This window comes from Apostichopus japonicus, chromosome 9, assembly GCF_037975245.1.
Source record: "Apostichopus japonicus isolate 1M-3 chromosome 9, ASM3797524v1, whole genome shotgun sequence".
Taxonomy (NCBI): domain Eukaryota; kingdom Metazoa; phylum Echinodermata; class Holothuroidea; order Aspidochirotida; family Stichopodidae; genus Apostichopus; species Apostichopus japonicus.
This window is the reverse complement of record NC_092569.1, coordinates 20,137,412-20,154,611: the sequence shown is the minus strand read 5'-3', so window position 1 is coordinate 20,154,611 and position 17,200 is coordinate 20,137,412. Positions and strand designations below refer to the sequence as shown.

Sequence of the window (17,200 nt, the reverse complement as noted above, 5' to 3'; positions counted from 1 at the left end):
CAAGCGACCTAAACGATTAGTCAAGATGTCAGTTGACTAATTCAATTAGTCACATGACCAGTTTTTACTAGTCATTCAATTATGCCTCTATCGACCAGGCTTTAGTCAAGCGACCTAAACGATTAGTCAAGATGTCAATTGACTTATTCAATTAGTCACATGACCAGTTTTTGCTAGTCTTTCAACAATGCTCTATCGACCAGGCTTTTGTCAAGCGACCTAAATGATTAGTCCAGCAGTCACTTGACTAATCCATTAGTCTTGCCCATGGATAAAAGTAGTTTTTCTATACTAGTTTTATATGACCCACCACAGATTCGAACCTGCGACAACTCCCTTATAGGTACAAAGCTGTCTGTTGAGCTAACTGGTGGGAACAATTCTCGGATATAAAACCTGATTGGGCCTTAACCACTGCTAGACCATCAAGCCCTCTCACATGAAAAAAAGAAAGCAAGAATTTCTGTATTAATTTGGAATCACATTTTATATTTTCTCTTAAACACTACATATGCTTCACCTCAATAGTAAGTACAAAAGAGTGTCTGATTTCATCAGTAATTGAAGAACCAGAAAACCCAAAGGTTTAGTGGTTCTGATGCCGATGAGAGTTTATGAAATAAGATAAGTCAGAATTTGTTATTGTTATATACCTGTATTGTACTTATTGCCAGACAACTGAAACCAAACTGAAGCTGATCAGACATAAAGTTGTCAGTTGCACTCATGAACATAAATGAAATTTCAGTTTCCTGTAGCACTACTGTACCAACCTACCAAGTATGAAGGTGATCAGACATATATTTGAAAAAATATCGACATTTTAAGAATTTGATTACAAGCCCCACCCACATATTCATGTACTGGACAACAAAAACAATGAGGTCCATGTAATGATAATGTAGCATATCTACAAGTTATTCAATACATTTACAGTAATTAAATTAAGATTATACATACACTTGCAAACATGCTAAACTGTAGATTACCTGGCCATCGTAAACAAAACCAAAAATTAATGCCTTTATTGATGTACATATAAAGTTGAAAAAAAGTGATATAGTTGACTCTAGGCATTTCACCACCCCACACCCCCTCTCCAGACAAACACATGGGGATCATACGACACAACCCATATCCCCAACCCAGAGCGGAACCCATACCATCATACCACCTGCAGCCTCACCTACCATCCTACAACCCTGATCCCAACATCACCCTACTCATCTGACAACCCCCCCCCCCACCTGACACCCATCAGATTTTACCAGTTTCACACCTTACTACCAACACATTAATCTACCCCACTCACATAAGATTTCCCTATACTCTATAGGTACATGTACAGTAATACCAGATTATTAAGTTCATTTACTATTTTCACTATAGACTATCCCTTTAATTGTCTGAGCCAGCTATTTATGCAACATACATATACACACATACCCACACGTAAACTTGATCAAAACATACAAACATGCCAACTCATCACAACATACACAAATGCCAACTTAATTGCAAAGGTTACTTTTTTTCAGTCCAGTTTAATTTGTCACTGGACTACTCATTTAATGGCCTGGCTAGCCAATTTCATGGTTTTATAAAGCAAAACAAATATAGATAAGATCAGCAAGCTCCCAGGAACCAGGAAAATATGTCAAACGTGACGAATGACAGGAGTTTAGGAATGAGGGACAACAAATGCTATATGGCCAACAAACACATGAATATTAATGAGGTTACATGTTATTTTCATATGAAAATGTAACTATTATTATCCACCACCAATCAACAAAGTATGGAGATGATCGGTTATACCGTTGCAAAGTTATTGACATTTTAAGACTTTCACTTTAACTGCTGCCTACTCATTAATATTCATGTCATGAACAACAAAAACAACAGGGAACATCTACTAATCATGGAGCATGTACTAGTTCAAAATGACAGTAATTCAACATTTAATTTCTAAGATTTCAGGTTTACAAGCTATTTCTAGCAATTAAGGATTAAGCCCCACCTACTCATGAATATTAATTAGATGAAATTCCATTGTCATGTGACAATGAACCACTTACATCACCATACCAAGTATGAAGCAGATCGGACATACCGTTGCGAAGATATTGACATTTTAAGAATTTTACTTTAAGCCCTACCCACTTATTAATATTCATGTGATGGAGAACAAAAACAATAGGGACCATCCACACATCACCAGTCCAATATGACATTGATCCAATGTGTCGTTGTTGAGATGTCGTGTTTACGAGCAAGCTGTCACATCCAGACACACACACATACATGTTTGTGTTTCGTTCAGACCGAGGACCCCATTGTATCTTCCATTGTTCAAATCCACGTACCGTAACATTAACAATACCCCATACAATAGAATTCTTCCGAGGACGTGGTGATTCTTTAGAAATCACAACCGAGGACCTGAAATTCTTTTGTTCAAGTCCTCGGTCAGATAGCAAAACAAACGCATACCCACACACACATGTTTGCATTACATTCAGACTGAGGACCCCATTGTATTTTCCATTGTTCAAATCCACGTACCCTAACCTTAACAATACCCCATACAATAGAATTCTTCCGAGGACGTGGTGATTCTTTAGAAATCACAACCGAGGACCTGAAATTGTTTTGTTCAAGTCCTCGGTCAGATAGCAAAACAAACGCACCCTCACACACGCCAACTTGATCGCATAGGTTACTCGGCCTTCGGCATCGTAACCAAAAATAACAACATTTTGTAAGTCAAAACTAACACACGCAACAGCTCAAATGATAATGAAAAAATTTTCAATGACTTATTATTTGCAAGTTAGTTACAGTTTTATAACACCTTAGCCTATTTTGACTCATATATGCTAGTGCAAGTGATAGGCAGTATTCTATGTTATAAATGTGATGACAGTTTGAGCCAAAAAAACTGTACAAAAAATGGTAGGTGCCTGGAGCAGTAATTAGGCCATCAATTTTTAGCGATTTGCATGTTTAGTTTCTCCAGAATTTTATTGACTGATTTATCTGCCGGTGTAGTATCATCAACATTCAAAATGATTTTTTTTTAAACTGAAGGGTTTTCTTCAGCAAAGGCTCATATGCCATATTTAGGACATAGAACACTGCCAAATAATTGCACATGGCTGCGAACAAACTTTTCAAAGTAGCTACTTGCAAGGTTTCCACTATCACAGTGTACTCTGGAACACCTTCATCCTCTGTCACCTGGATATAAACTGGCACGTCTGACAAGTCTGTAACCTGCAAAGATATTAAGGTATATGTATTCAATATACAGCGCTTTCCAGTTTCAGAAAATGGGAGGGGTGGCTGATCCACCATGATGGCCATGAGTGACCAACAAACAAATATACTCCACCAACGAAGGAATCAAAATAAATAATTTCTTAAATATTTTTTCAAATCAATTTACAGTACATCGTATTCACTACAAGTAATACTATTTTTGATGATATAAATAATAGCAGAGTATAAATGAAACAACAGAGCTAAATGGTGCACTGGTTCCGTGTATTTTAGAGAGAAATGAATATTTGCCATGAGTTATGACATCTTGTTACAGCTAATTACATCATGGTAGGGATTCATTCCACTAGATGATTTTAATACACTTGGGGCTGATCAGGAAATCCACATTGGGTTATGGTTACTGCAACTACAGATTGAAATCTGTCCAACATTCTGTTCCAGTTATCACATACATACTAGTCTATTCTACCTTTGTGATGATGCCCTTACTATATTTACAGCTATGAACACTCCCAGGTCATACATGTGATATTTAGTTAGGGAATAATGATCAGATGTGCGGGCCTTTGTTGCAGACAGAAGGTTTTCAGGGCCCAAATATTTCAAGGCCCCCCAGAAATAAGGATGCCAAAAAATGCCCCCCCCCCAAAAAAAAAAAGATGCCCCAACAAATGTTAGGGCTAAACCAATTTTAGGGCAAATTTGTATGAAAAGTATCATTTTGAGTGATTTCATAAATTGGCCCATATGGTCTACAGGTGACTTAGGCCCCCAAATCCTAAAAACCCAAAGGAGGCACTACCTAAGTACCACTGCACCATAGAATTCATAGGAAAAGAAACATTTTGTGTGATTTCAGGCGGAGTTCAGGAGTTCAAAATGGCCCATATGGCCCATACATGACCTTTGGCCTAAAATTCCAAACACCCCAAAGGAGCACTACCAAAACACTATCGTGACAATTAAACTCTAAGCATTGTAACCATACAATCTGTAGGAAAATATTAATTTTGAGTTATTTCCTGAAATAGCCCATATGGCATCAGACCTAAAATTGCTGAATACCCCAAAGGAAACACTACCAGGGCACTATCATGATGAACCCTCGACACTGTACATACAATATCAGACCACCTCTGATGGCCTTGACCCATAGTTTACATACTGTTGATTTAAATAATACATTGGGTACTTACACTATCCTCATCTGCAAATACAATCATAGCACCCAACTTCTCATTCAGTAGAGTCGGAACTGACAGAATTGCTGCATGCATTCTAGACTCTAAAAGAAAAATCAACAACAGAATGTTAAAGCACTCATAACATCATGACATTTCAGAAGAGTGATATTATGTCATATTTGGTAACATCGATAGGACAAAAATATCACACATTTACTCATCTGCAGTCCGGAGAGCAATACTCAATACTCGATAAATTGCTTAGGTGATAATATTAAAGTAGAGTACTAAATACATCACAGGTCTTATTTTCAGCAAAGATATTTGTATCATTTGATAAGGTCTAGGCTACTTAGCTAAGTAATATCAAGTATGAGCTCAACCCAAGCAAGCATCTTTAAGTTATGCCAATTGTTCAGTTATTTGTCGTGGGCCCCTACTGGCATGGGCCATAAAAAATGATTGCATCCATGTCATTGTTTCAGCTTGAGGGATTCAAGACAATGATAACTGATAAGGAACATTTGAAGCAAAATATAGAAACATTAATGGAAAAATATCAAATACTGAGATTGTATTTAAAGAGTTGCTCCATTTGTCAAGAATATGTATCAGTTGTCAAACTCGCATCTTGGACCCAAAGCAGATAGGTTTCATTGATACCTACAGATTCCTGAAGTCCGAGAACATGTTTTCCCTGAATTAACAACCATATACCATATTCTGAGGTCTTCAGTAAAATGAAGATAATAGAGAGCAGACTAGCAAGCAGATTGACACATGAAAATTTGAACCTCAGGATTCAGCTGGCAACAGAGCATGAACTAGTGTGAAAGTTGAACAAGGAAGATATTATTTGAGAATATGCAGACAGTGATAAATTGAAATGCCTCTTGTTTCCAAAGTAGAGTAAGTAGACTAGATTTCCATATACTCAGCTTGTAACAATGTAACATTGCATCATATAAATGGATCAAACTGCATATCGTGTAGCCTATAATACATATAGGCATATAGGGGGAAGTGGGGGCAGGTTGTCACATACTGTACCACCTACTTCCACCCATGGATTTGCATATTGAACAATATATTTTTGGAAATCGGAATAGACATTCTATATCCATATCCATAACTTCAAACATGTTATAATAACCTTAATAATAATAAAACGTTTTTATATAGGGCATTCCGTCCAAGACCACAATGCTGCAATGCACTGCACACAGAAAAAATATAATTATACAAAACATTACCCATATTGCAAATATAAATGCTAATTCAGAGTTGATTTTTTAATTTTTTTTTAAATAATCGAATAAAATTTGCAATAATCAAAAGTTCAATTTCCTCTCAAATGTTACCTAAATCTTCCAAAAACATCTATACCCACCCATATCACATACGAGCAGTCAGCCCAATGATTTAATTTGATTTCGGGACAATCAAGGGAAGTCAACAGTCTTGAATATAATTTCAAAATTAGGCCCTATATCCCCTTCACTAAGGGGCCCATGATACTGTACCAATTTCCCTTTGTTGAACACAGACACTTGTTTGTACCAAATGAAGTACTTCACAGCCATAATTTATGCAATCTACCGTCAATACACAGCCTGTCTCGTTATCATCTGAGCACTTGATTGTGTTCATCCATGATCATATCTGGCAGTCTGGGTTATCTGTGGTACAGGGTTTTTCACAGGGTCCATCCTGATCCTTATTCTACTGAACTTAACTGAACTCTGAGGGGATTCTAGCAGGCAATTTCTAGAATTGTTCAATTTGTTTAAGCATGATAGGCCTCATGCCATTACCGGTGTATGTGACAAGGATTTTTCTCCCTGAAAATACAACCCCCCCCCCCAGATTTACTGAAATTGCTTTGATACTTGATTGAGACTCTATTTTATAAGGAACTGCTTGATTTCAGAGAATATGCTGACCACAAATTCAACTTTTCCTGCCAAGAATTAGAAAAGTGATTTAAATCAGTGATTTAAAAAAAACCACTGATTTAAATCAGCATAATTTAAAATCACACAACCCTCTGCTAGTAAGTCTTAACAAGGTCCTAAATTTACATATAGATTTAGCATTTCAAACATGTGGTGGTAGTTGGTTTCAGAGTTTAGCAGCTGCTGAAAAAAGAACTCTCACCGTAAGTAATGGTGCTGACATTTGTACAATAAGTGTTGTAGCAGCATTTGACCTGAGAATATGTACCGGTTCATTGATATTGAGAAGTTTACATAGATAGTATGGAGCAAGTTTATTTAATATTTTGTAGGTCAAAAGCATTAACTTACACGTGATACGCTTCTTCACTTGTAACCAGTGGAGATTTACAAGGATGGGGGTTATGTGTTCACACTTCCTAGATAAGGTAACCAACCTGGCAGCTCGTACAACGCTGGAGCTTATTTGGCAGTCCATAAATGAGTCTGTTGCAAGAGTCAAGATGTGAAGAGACAAATGCCTACACTAGCCTTTTAGTGCTACCACAGTCTGAGTATGTACGGATGCGCCCTATTTTCCTTAGACTGTATGATGCAAGACGACAAACGTTAATGTCTAATGAAGGTGTTTATTTTTCACTACCATACATCTGAATGGTTATACCCCCTTACTAAGACATATTTTGCATCCACCCCTGCCTCAGACTTTGCTCGTAGTCCATTTTGAAGACCCAGCACATACCTGGGTGATGATCACTTGAATAGTGAATTACAGATTGAATTGTTACTAATGTACCTTAACGGGCACCCTCGTCCTTCTCCATGGATGTATCTATGACAGTGGGATGCTTCATCTTCTAAGTGCAGCGGATTATGGCATCTCCATACTTGGAAAGCCCTTCACCAAGCAACTGTGCCATTGTCGTCTTTCCTTCAAGTCGCTTTAATTCAAGTAGTATCTATGGTTAAATAAGATCAATTAGATATTATACAGTACATATGGTAAATTCACCTGAGAAGTTAAGAGATCGCTTAGGACTAACACATATTCGGGATTATGTTCAGAGACGTAGATTGAGATGGTTTAGACATGTCGAAAGGGATGGAAGATGCGAATTGGTAAAGAAGTAGAGAGAGACTACTGTAGCTGGTCAATGTAGGAGCAGTAGGCTCCCCAAGTCTTGGGATGAGGACATGAGGTTTTGCGGAGTGATCTTGCTGATAAAGGTATAGATCGGGCTCTAGCTCAGAATAAAACAAAATGGTTTCTTTTTAAGGGGGAACATCCCCCCTACAAATTCCCAATAGCAGTATCAGCAAAAAAAAGTGTGGGAATCCTGCAATCGCGCTGCTTAGCGCAACACTGTCTTGAATTGATTTTTGAAAAACAAAGTCGTGGTTCGACAAGTGGTGGGCATAAAGTGAATATATTCAAATGTCCATAACTTTTGAAACCACAAGATTGAATTTTACTTTTACGCAGACTACTGTATAATAAATAATATCTACAAAGACATATTCATACAGTACCTCTTCATCTTCAAATAGCCAAGGATAGACTTTCTTAACCACTTCGCTAGTAGCATCCTCTTCCACAATTAAACGACGTCTATCTGCCAATGTGATAGACATACAACTTTTGTTATTTGTTCACATCCCTAATGTTCATGTGCATATTTTGTACAGCATGTGGGTAAACATGTACGGTACGATACCAGTCACAATTCAACTATTTAATCACATCCCATTACTAAAATGTACAGTAGAAATGGAAGTGAAATTACTATGCAGTGATACAGAAGCCTGAATGCATTTGATACCTGTATGGAAAAGAAACATGTGCAAACATTAATCAATCCGCTATGGCAGCTACATTTTCATTTGTCAAGTGTACAATGATAACCAAATACATTTATGTTTGAAATTGTAGTATTTCCAAAAAGTTGAATGAAACACCCCGTAAAAGATGTCCTATTTTATTTCCAATGGAATTAGGGTTAGCCTAGGGGGATCAACTGCGGTTCACGGTACCACAGGTAAAGCGAGGAATATTCCATCTTGAAAAAAGCCTAGTCCAAGGCTAAATGACTCCCTACAAACAGCTACAACAAATTAAACACCCACCCACCTTTGTTCTGAATCGGAACTGTTTTGTACAAACTTAAAAAATAGCAGAAAAAACTGTCCCAACTCATGCCGCTAGAATATATAACAAATTTTAGCCAAAAATTCCGGACAAGTCAGTACAATTGTCCAGAAATATTCCCCCTCTATATTACTGACAACTAGGCCTATAAATTGATATGACACAGCTGTGGCAGCAATAGGCTGTTAGATTGCTCCAAGGTCCCCAATGTTTATTTTGGAAGGGGGAGTGTATTCTCCTGTGAATTGTTACGGGATTGTTGGATAGGATGGTCAGTGGACAAACTGGTAATAAAAGATTGGCGTCATGTTCAGTTGATGTTTCGTATGAAACATAGGCCTAGCCTCTGTATTTTATAAAAACTATTTAGGGCTAGGCCTGGGGGGGGGGCTTTAGGGCCCTAGGAATAATCAGCTTATTTAGTGTAACAGTTTCGCACGCAACTACACAATCCCATACACACTATTCTAGTTAATTCGTTATCTTAGGGTGACCCTAATTGGAGGCTAATCCTTAACTCAAACCTAATCTAGGTATAAATAATATGGCCTAGGACCTAAGCCTAGGCTATGTCCCCCCTGAAAGTGCAGGAGAAACACTGCTGTGAATTTATCCCCCTAAAATATTTCAAGAATAATATAGCCAAGGTCCTATCCCCCTAAGGCTAAAGTTTCTAATACAGATTATAAATATTAAGTTTAATTTAGGTTTGTTATTTTGTAAAGAAATTATCCATTGCAAACATGAGAAACGCGTGAATACCGGGGCCACCATGATACTGTAAATATACGGAGGCCTACTGTTACGATAAACTGTTCTGTACAACTACTACAACTACAAGGCAGCTTAACGTCATTAGGTTTAACGTTAGGCAATTCGCCTATAGCTACTGCATGATAGGCCTAGCCTAGGACCTAGATCTTAGCTTGTTCGTACACAAGTTGGAATAATCGAAAATACACACTTTATGGTCTAATATACTATATACTTTTTAAGTGACTAACAAACGACACTGGCCAAAGGCCCAAAGAAAACTGGTCTAATATACTAACCTTGCAATGGTTACTGACAATATCACTGGATGATAATATTTTTTTGATTTTTCGTACCGTAACCGTCTGGCTGCTAACTCCCTGCTGTACGTTCCTTGCTCGTCGTGTACGTATGTGTACAATGTACTATAGTTCAGTGCAGTACGCTAGGCCGTACCGTGGCGCTACAATTGTTAATATTTTCCCGCGCTTTTTCATGTGACGAATATATCAACCTGATTGACTAGTGAGTTTCGTCCCAGTGCTGACATTTATTGTAGGACCAGATTAAAATAGAACTGTGACCATTATGTTCTGGTCAGGCGACCTTTTGGGTTAGTCGTGAAGGCATTTCTACCAAGATTATGGCGGGATAATCGTTGACTAACGTAAACCAGTCGATATGACTAGACTTTAGCCTCGCTTGACTAGATTGTGTTTAGAGTGCAGTACAGTCAATCACATCACAGTACAGTCGATCACATCACAGTACAATCGACCACAACACCATACAATCGATCACATCACAGTAAAATCGATCACATCATATTTCAATCGACCACAACACAGTACAGTCGATCACATCACAGTACAGTCGACCACAACACCATACAATCGATCACAACACAGTATAGTCGATCACATCACAGTACAGTCGATCACATCACAGTACAGTCGATCACATCACAGTATAGTCGATCACATCACAGTATATATCAATCAAATCACCATACAACCAATCACAACACTATACAATCGATCACATCACAGTACAATCGATCACATCACAGCACAATCGATCACATCACAGTACAATCGATCACATCACAGCACAATCGATCACATCACAGTACAATCGATCACATCACAGCACAATCGATCACATCACAGTACAATCGATCACATCACATCACGATCACATCACAGTGCAGTCGATCACTTCACAGTACAGTCGATCACAACACCATGCAATCGATCACATCACCGTAGAATCGATCACATCACCATACAATCGATCGCATTGCCGTGTGTGTGTGTGTGAAGGTCTGCATATCCATTTTAATCTGTCAATGAAATGGATTCCGCTTTAACTTTTCACTTTTTTTTTGTATGAAAGCCCGTTCTGTTTTAAGAGTGTATTTAAATATTATTATTATTATAATTTTGTTTATGATAGGCCTATATAGTTGGAGCATTAAACCCCGTTGAACCGAGATTGATTAATATGACATTTACTTACGGGGTTTTATTAATCATGAGTTTGTAAGGCTTAATATATATTCTATTTGAAAATTGGATTTCTTTTTAATATCGTCTACCATGTTCAAAACGTGATATATGTGCTATTATCAGAAGCAATTACCGCATCGCTGAGAATTAATATTCTCTTTATGATAACGAGAGCTTTTTCTTTCTGATTTTGAACAATGAAAAGAGCCTATACAATAAAAAAATGATGTAACTTTATGAGATATGAAAGACCACTGTTGTATATGTTCATGGATTTATATGATATAGTATAAAGGAAGTAATATCCAAAGATTAATCACTGATTCGTATATGGATGTTGCGTCCATTTTGGTTCACGAGTTGGTACAAAAATCCAATGTTTTGTAGATATATATTCCAGTTATTGGATGACTTCCATGGTTACCAACGAAAAACCCATTGTGACATAAACCAGTAGAGTTTGAGAAAGGGGCGTCCACAAATATTTTCTTGTGGAGTTTTTAATGCTGTCGGAGCTCAGCCGTTGCATAATAACTGTTCAAATAATATGTTTGAAAACATCGTGCAAAAGTGCTCCTTTTCATGAATTTTAGCGCAATTTTCTGAATGACATAACAATTTCCCCCAGTGGCGTACTAAGCGGGTGAGGATGGGGGTCCACCCGGTGCCATGCGTCAGCCCCCATGCCCCCAAATTCATTACTGTTTTTGTAAATCATTGTGTAATCATTTCAAGGCTTTGCCAAAGATAGCACCATTTTGCATTTAAGTCACCTTACATTAAACACAATTTTTTCAAAGGGGAGGGGGAAGCCTTAGACCCCCCCAGTACGGCATTCCCGGCTCGGGGTGACAAGGAAGAATTCGCCACGGGTGCCAGCTATTCTATGTACGCCACTGGATTTACCATATTGTTATATATATATATATATATATATATATATATATATATATATATATATATATATATATATATACATATATATATATATATATATATATATATATATATATATATATATATATATATATATATATATATATATATATATATATATATATATATATATATATATATATATATAGTTTCTTTTCTTGTTCCTGTATACTCTTGTTGGCTATAAGTTGGAGTATTCCTATTCATTGGAGTCAAAAGGTTACCAACCAACAACAGGCTCATTTTTTTCCGTTGGCACAATGGATGTACACGTAGTCATGCACGGTTTTGTGATGCCGTTGGTCATCATATATGTCGCCCTCTATTTGTCGTAGGCTACATTACGTAATAATTACAGATCACGTGATGTCTGCTCACCAGCTCAGCTGAAGCAGACCTCAAGACTTGTGACCAGTCTTCGCTCCCGATCTGAATCGTTTGGTTCGGTAGTAGCCCTGGCTCCGACCATTGTGGTCGTACTCGTATCTGTCTTGTATTCGTCTTTTATACACTTGTGTACGTATCGTTATAGGACTCTACTTCGGTATTGAGACCTCGTTTGTGACCATTATCGTTAAGTGCATGTTTTCTACCTATTATTGAGGGCTTCGTGCCGATGTATTGTTTGTACCGTGGCTGGTTATAGTAATAGATTGCGAAATCTACACAGCGCTTGTTCTTTACTCGTTTATCTATGTGTTATTTCTTTTGCATGTAATAGCTAGATTTAAGGCTCGTCGTTACTAACATACAACCATGCAAGCCGCATTTGTTTCCATACCACCACCAGTCCCCAGCAGGGAATATTTGGACGCACCAGAATCTTAGACTGAGTTAGCGTTACAGTATATTTGCCATGGCACCATTCCTTTTCTATATCCTCGTTGTGATAAATCTGGTATAAGTGGAGGCGTTAACGTTGGTCAAGACGATAATGAAATGAGGATCAGAAATGGGGAGGGGGTGACTGACCAGTCGGCCAGTCGGAGATGGGCACAGAGCAATGGGGGTGGGGATGGGGGGTGGGAGAGGTTATTAGCCGCCAAATCAAATCCGATATTCAGCAAGTGTAGTACAATATTTATTCCATAGTTCTACCTACGCGTGTTGTTATCACTAAGAGAGTAAACGAAAGAAATACGTCTACAAGCTCTTAAAGCATAAAAGAATGTATATGTTTTTTTAGCTTCACTCACATTCAAGCAGGTTTGGTTATTATTTAAGGATACATTTAGTCTTAATACGTCATATTGACTGTCCAAGAAATAGGAATGAGTTGAGTGTCGGTAATGTTTCTGTATATAGTCTGGTTTGCGATATATTAATCTTTAAATTATGCTCATGTCCTGGAATGCTCCTTTAAGGATAGTTCGATGATGACGTCAGTTCCACAGTGTAGGCCTAAATGTTAATCCATTGTTTAACAAGAGCACAACGGGCCCTATGGTTCATCGCTTAGTGGAATATTTAATAATGTATGTCATAACCCAATCTCATCATATTTATGCCCACATGTACCAGCTATTATAACCTTATAACCAACAACTGTATTCCATATTTGGGTGCAATCTGATTTGAGGTTTTGGCGTTATTGGAATATTAAAATTTTGGTCCCTCCCCAAATACTTGGCCCAATAAAATTTGCGTCTAAATGGCCCCAAAAATATTTGGCCCAAATAATGTGGCTAAAAGATAAATAACTCATTTGGGCCGACTCAGCCCAAATATGGGCTCAGGAGTTTTTGGGGCCCAGATGGCCTGCGTGTACCAGCTATTAACCAACAAAGGTCTCAAGTCATTACAACTTTTCTACGTTTGACCCCATAACCTCATTAATTTTCATAAGGTCAGTGCTAAAAACGATAGGGCACACCTCACTATAATACATCCACATATATCCAACACTCCGTTGTTGAGTTATCGCGAACCAAAGCAAGTGTCTCAGACGTACACACATACGCTGTAACCTGACTGCTTAGGTTCCTTTGCTTCCAGCATCAACCAAAATATTGTTCATATAAACTTATTATAAACAGCAGAGCACCATTGGTCGACATTCAACACTATTTGTCATTGATAAACTGTTAATGTTAATGTAAACAAATATTTCAGGCTATAGGTCTTGTTTTCCTATTGAGTTTTGTGTTGCATCTGAGAAACTGAACTAATGGATAGTGTGTTAAACTAAGTAGTCCAGCCGCTTTAATTGATAGGCCTCGAATGTACTGAGGGTTGTTTCTCAAATATTAAAAGTTGTAACGAAGTACATCCTGGGGTGTTAACAGAGTTATTTAGCGGTCTATATATCAAAATTAATGTGGTGCTATCAGTCAACCTTCAAGTTCTTTTCTGATGTTCACGCCATTGAATATTATAGTCTCTTCATAAGGATCTCGTAATGACTGTACAAAAGATAGTTGGAAATGTAGAACGCGTTCTGGTATACCAGTGGGCCTTATACAATTACGTTAATGTTGTGTTCAGAACTTGAGATTAATCTAGACAATTTGTCCTGGGAGAGGATGCGGTGGGGGGGGGGTGTAGGGTATGGGCAGTGGCGTAACTAGGTCAGTGCAGCTGGTATGGACTTATTTTGCCAGAGCCCTATGGTGAGTATGACCGATGACAGCCTGAAGATAAGTGTTTGAAATCAGAATATTTATCATTTTCCTTAAACAATGTTCAGTTCGTCAAGTTCTCTCACGATAACCATCAAATTGGGAATCAAACCAAAACCTGTCCTCAACAGGGAAAGCCTGATAGTGCCATATCTAGATGTCAAGAGGCGACAAGTTTAAAATGTTCTCAGCCAAAACCCAAACCATGACTGGGCTTAGTTCAACGCAGACTCTCCTCTGTGGGCCCATTTCTATTGCTGCACCAAGGGTAGACTGCTCCCTGCAGCACAACTGGTGGGACTGGGTCAGGGAGTTGGGGGGAGAGAGGGGGGATTGGTTGCATATCAGTTATTTATTTCTGGCTATGCTTCTGGTCGAGTGGGCATAATACAGAGTTGTAATGAGACACCTCATCCTAAGTACAAGCAATAATCAGTGATTTCCCTGGCACCAGTTTAATCATTGACTAAAGTCACTATGTTATTTCTATCGGGGAAATTGTTTTACAATCTTCTTGGATTCGCTAACTAACTGACATTTTAGTAACTTGGGTGTTGCTTTTGCCATGCTGGCGCTAATGACAGTAGGTCATGGGCCAGTCTGCCCCTGATGATGACTCCCGGAAATGGATGGAACGAGTGACCAAAGAACTTGCACAGAATTAGTGTTGATAATTATTACGCTATGTTTATTCGATGAATCTTGCACTAAGTAACAAATAAATAAAAACAGAAATATATATATATATATATATATATATATATATATATATATATATATACATATATATATATATATATATATACATATATATATTTATATATATATATATACATATATGCCAATATGAATATATAAGCTTGATATAAAGTTTTCTTGTTAGTATCTTGACCTAAAATATAGCGGGAAAGGCATTAACGGGATAATTTGATCTTGTTTAATATTACTTAAATTGGAAAGATCTAGTTGAACTAGAAAATGAAAGCCTTACCATCTGTTGATTCTTTGTAACAACTTCCTCCTACACCAGGAAACTTCTCCGCAAATTTACACAATCCTAAAAGCGAAATGACGAAAACGAAACGGCATATTGGACTTTAATAATGATTACATGCTTGTCACGGGAGCATCTCTGCGTTTCAAGAGGGATGGGGTGAGCGCGGAAGGGTAGATTACCATTTCAAGAGGATCAGAGTGCCTTTCAGCATAATAGTTTTTTTTTTTGCAGAATGTTGAATTCAATTGTATAAAGTGAAGTTACATCTGTTTATAACTCATTTCCTGAATTAAAGTTGTTCCAGGTCTGTTTTATAGGTTTACTTTTATTGATTTTTTTTTATAGCATATGCAGTCAAAGAGCTGAGTCTTTGATTTCTTCCTTTCTTTAATATACACAGAAGTACGTTTGTATTCGTAATTATTTATTACATAAGTTGATACATAGGTAACCGTCTACACGTTAACTGTTTTCATAACTTGATATACTCATCCAAATTTCTGATTATAAATATAACTGAAAGTTATACAGTAAATTTGTGAAACCATAGACACACCAAGTTGAAACAGAGTATAGCAATCACCCAATTACACTATATACACAACGTCACATCACTGCTGACAGAATAAAAAACTGTATTATTTGAAAATGGAAGTTGACTATACTACAATTACGTCAGGTTGTTTCTGGTTTCCATTCTAACCTAAAATCAGGTTCTTACTGTAAACTAAAGAAGAGACCGAATATGAAAATAATACTTGTGGAATACATGGAGTACATTTAAATTTACTAATCTCTGAATACACCTAGTGAGGGCTAAATTACGTTCTGCGATTTTATTTAACTATGTTGTTAATGACATGGGACCATGAATCTGCTCCACACTTCGAAAATTGATTTTATTTGAACAAATGAGTAAATCAACGCAAAATGGTGGTTGTTAATTTACAAGTTGCATGAATTTTCACTTTATTTCAGTATTTATAAATAATTTGAAATTCGCTGCAAAACTTGTAAATTTGGTTAGAACTTGGACTCTTATGTGATATTTTGTTATTCAAAAACAACGGGTAAGTCAATTAAATATAATGATGAAAAAATGAATTAGGTTTCAAGCTACTGACTGTATGCATGTAAACTTTATTTCAGTTCGTCAGAATATATGATACGGAACGGACAAAATATGTAAAGGTAAAGAATACTCACTGCCGGCTGCTAAAGATGTACCAAAACATGCCATGAAAATAAGGAGATGTTGAAAACATAAGCTATTTTCTGTTCCATGTTTTTCAGCCATGTTTTTCGGTTGTTCTGAGATTTGAACAGAGTCTGATTGCAAATGTTCGGTACCTGTTCTGATGTACTATGTCGATTTTTGGCAATTGCCATATGTTGTCGATCTATTAAGAGATTCATGGTTATTCATCAATCCACTAAAGGTTGGGCATTTAATATATTTTACTCCATACACCACAGGGAAGTTTAACGAATCGTGGTAGGCTAATATGTAAGTCATTTAATCAAATGGGAGGAGCCAGTAAAAAATGTCTGGGTGATTGGCTGACTCGCTGACTGGCTTACTGGGCATGCTGGCTGGTTAGCTATCTGGCTGGCTGGCTGGTTGGCTGGTTGGCTGGTTGGCTGGACGGACAGAGGGACGGATGGATGACACTGTTGGACGATGTAGGTTTAAATCACAATCCATGTAAATCCATATTCAGTATATAGTATATCAATTTGTATACGCACCAGTCTCTTGAAGAGTAATTGATATTCACAATATAGGTTTAAATCATACATTTGGCAATATTTTTTAAT

The 17,200-nt window shown here is 37.3% G+C and overlaps 1 protein-coding gene and 1 long non-coding RNA gene across 2 annotated transcripts in view; both read right to left on the bottom strand.

Moving 5' to 3' along the window:
• The window catches only part of LOC139973134 (ficolin-1-A-like), a 51,276-nt gene that overhangs the window by 28,343 nt on the left and 5,733 nt on the right, over window positions 1-17,200 (bottom strand). The window contains exons 4-5 of the mRNA XM_071979575.1: window positions 16,589-16,782; window positions 15,377-15,442 (exon numbers count right to left, since the gene is read on the bottom strand). Coding sequence (XP_071835676.1) covers window positions 15,377-15,442; window positions 16,589-16,679 — 157 coding nt within the window. The 5' untranslated portion in view covers window positions 16,680-16,782. The remainder of the gene's footprint in view (window positions 1-15,376; window positions 15,443-16,588; window positions 16,783-17,200) is intronic.
• Window positions 469-10,003, bottom strand: LOC139973150 (uncharacterized). Its single transcript, XR_011795145.1, has 5 exons — window positions 9,623-10,003; window positions 7,955-8,037; window positions 7,221-7,383; window positions 4,482-4,570; window positions 469-3,276 (listed from the first exon to the last, which is right to left on the bottom strand). It is a non-coding gene; the product is annotated as an uncharacterized lncRNA (long non-coding RNA).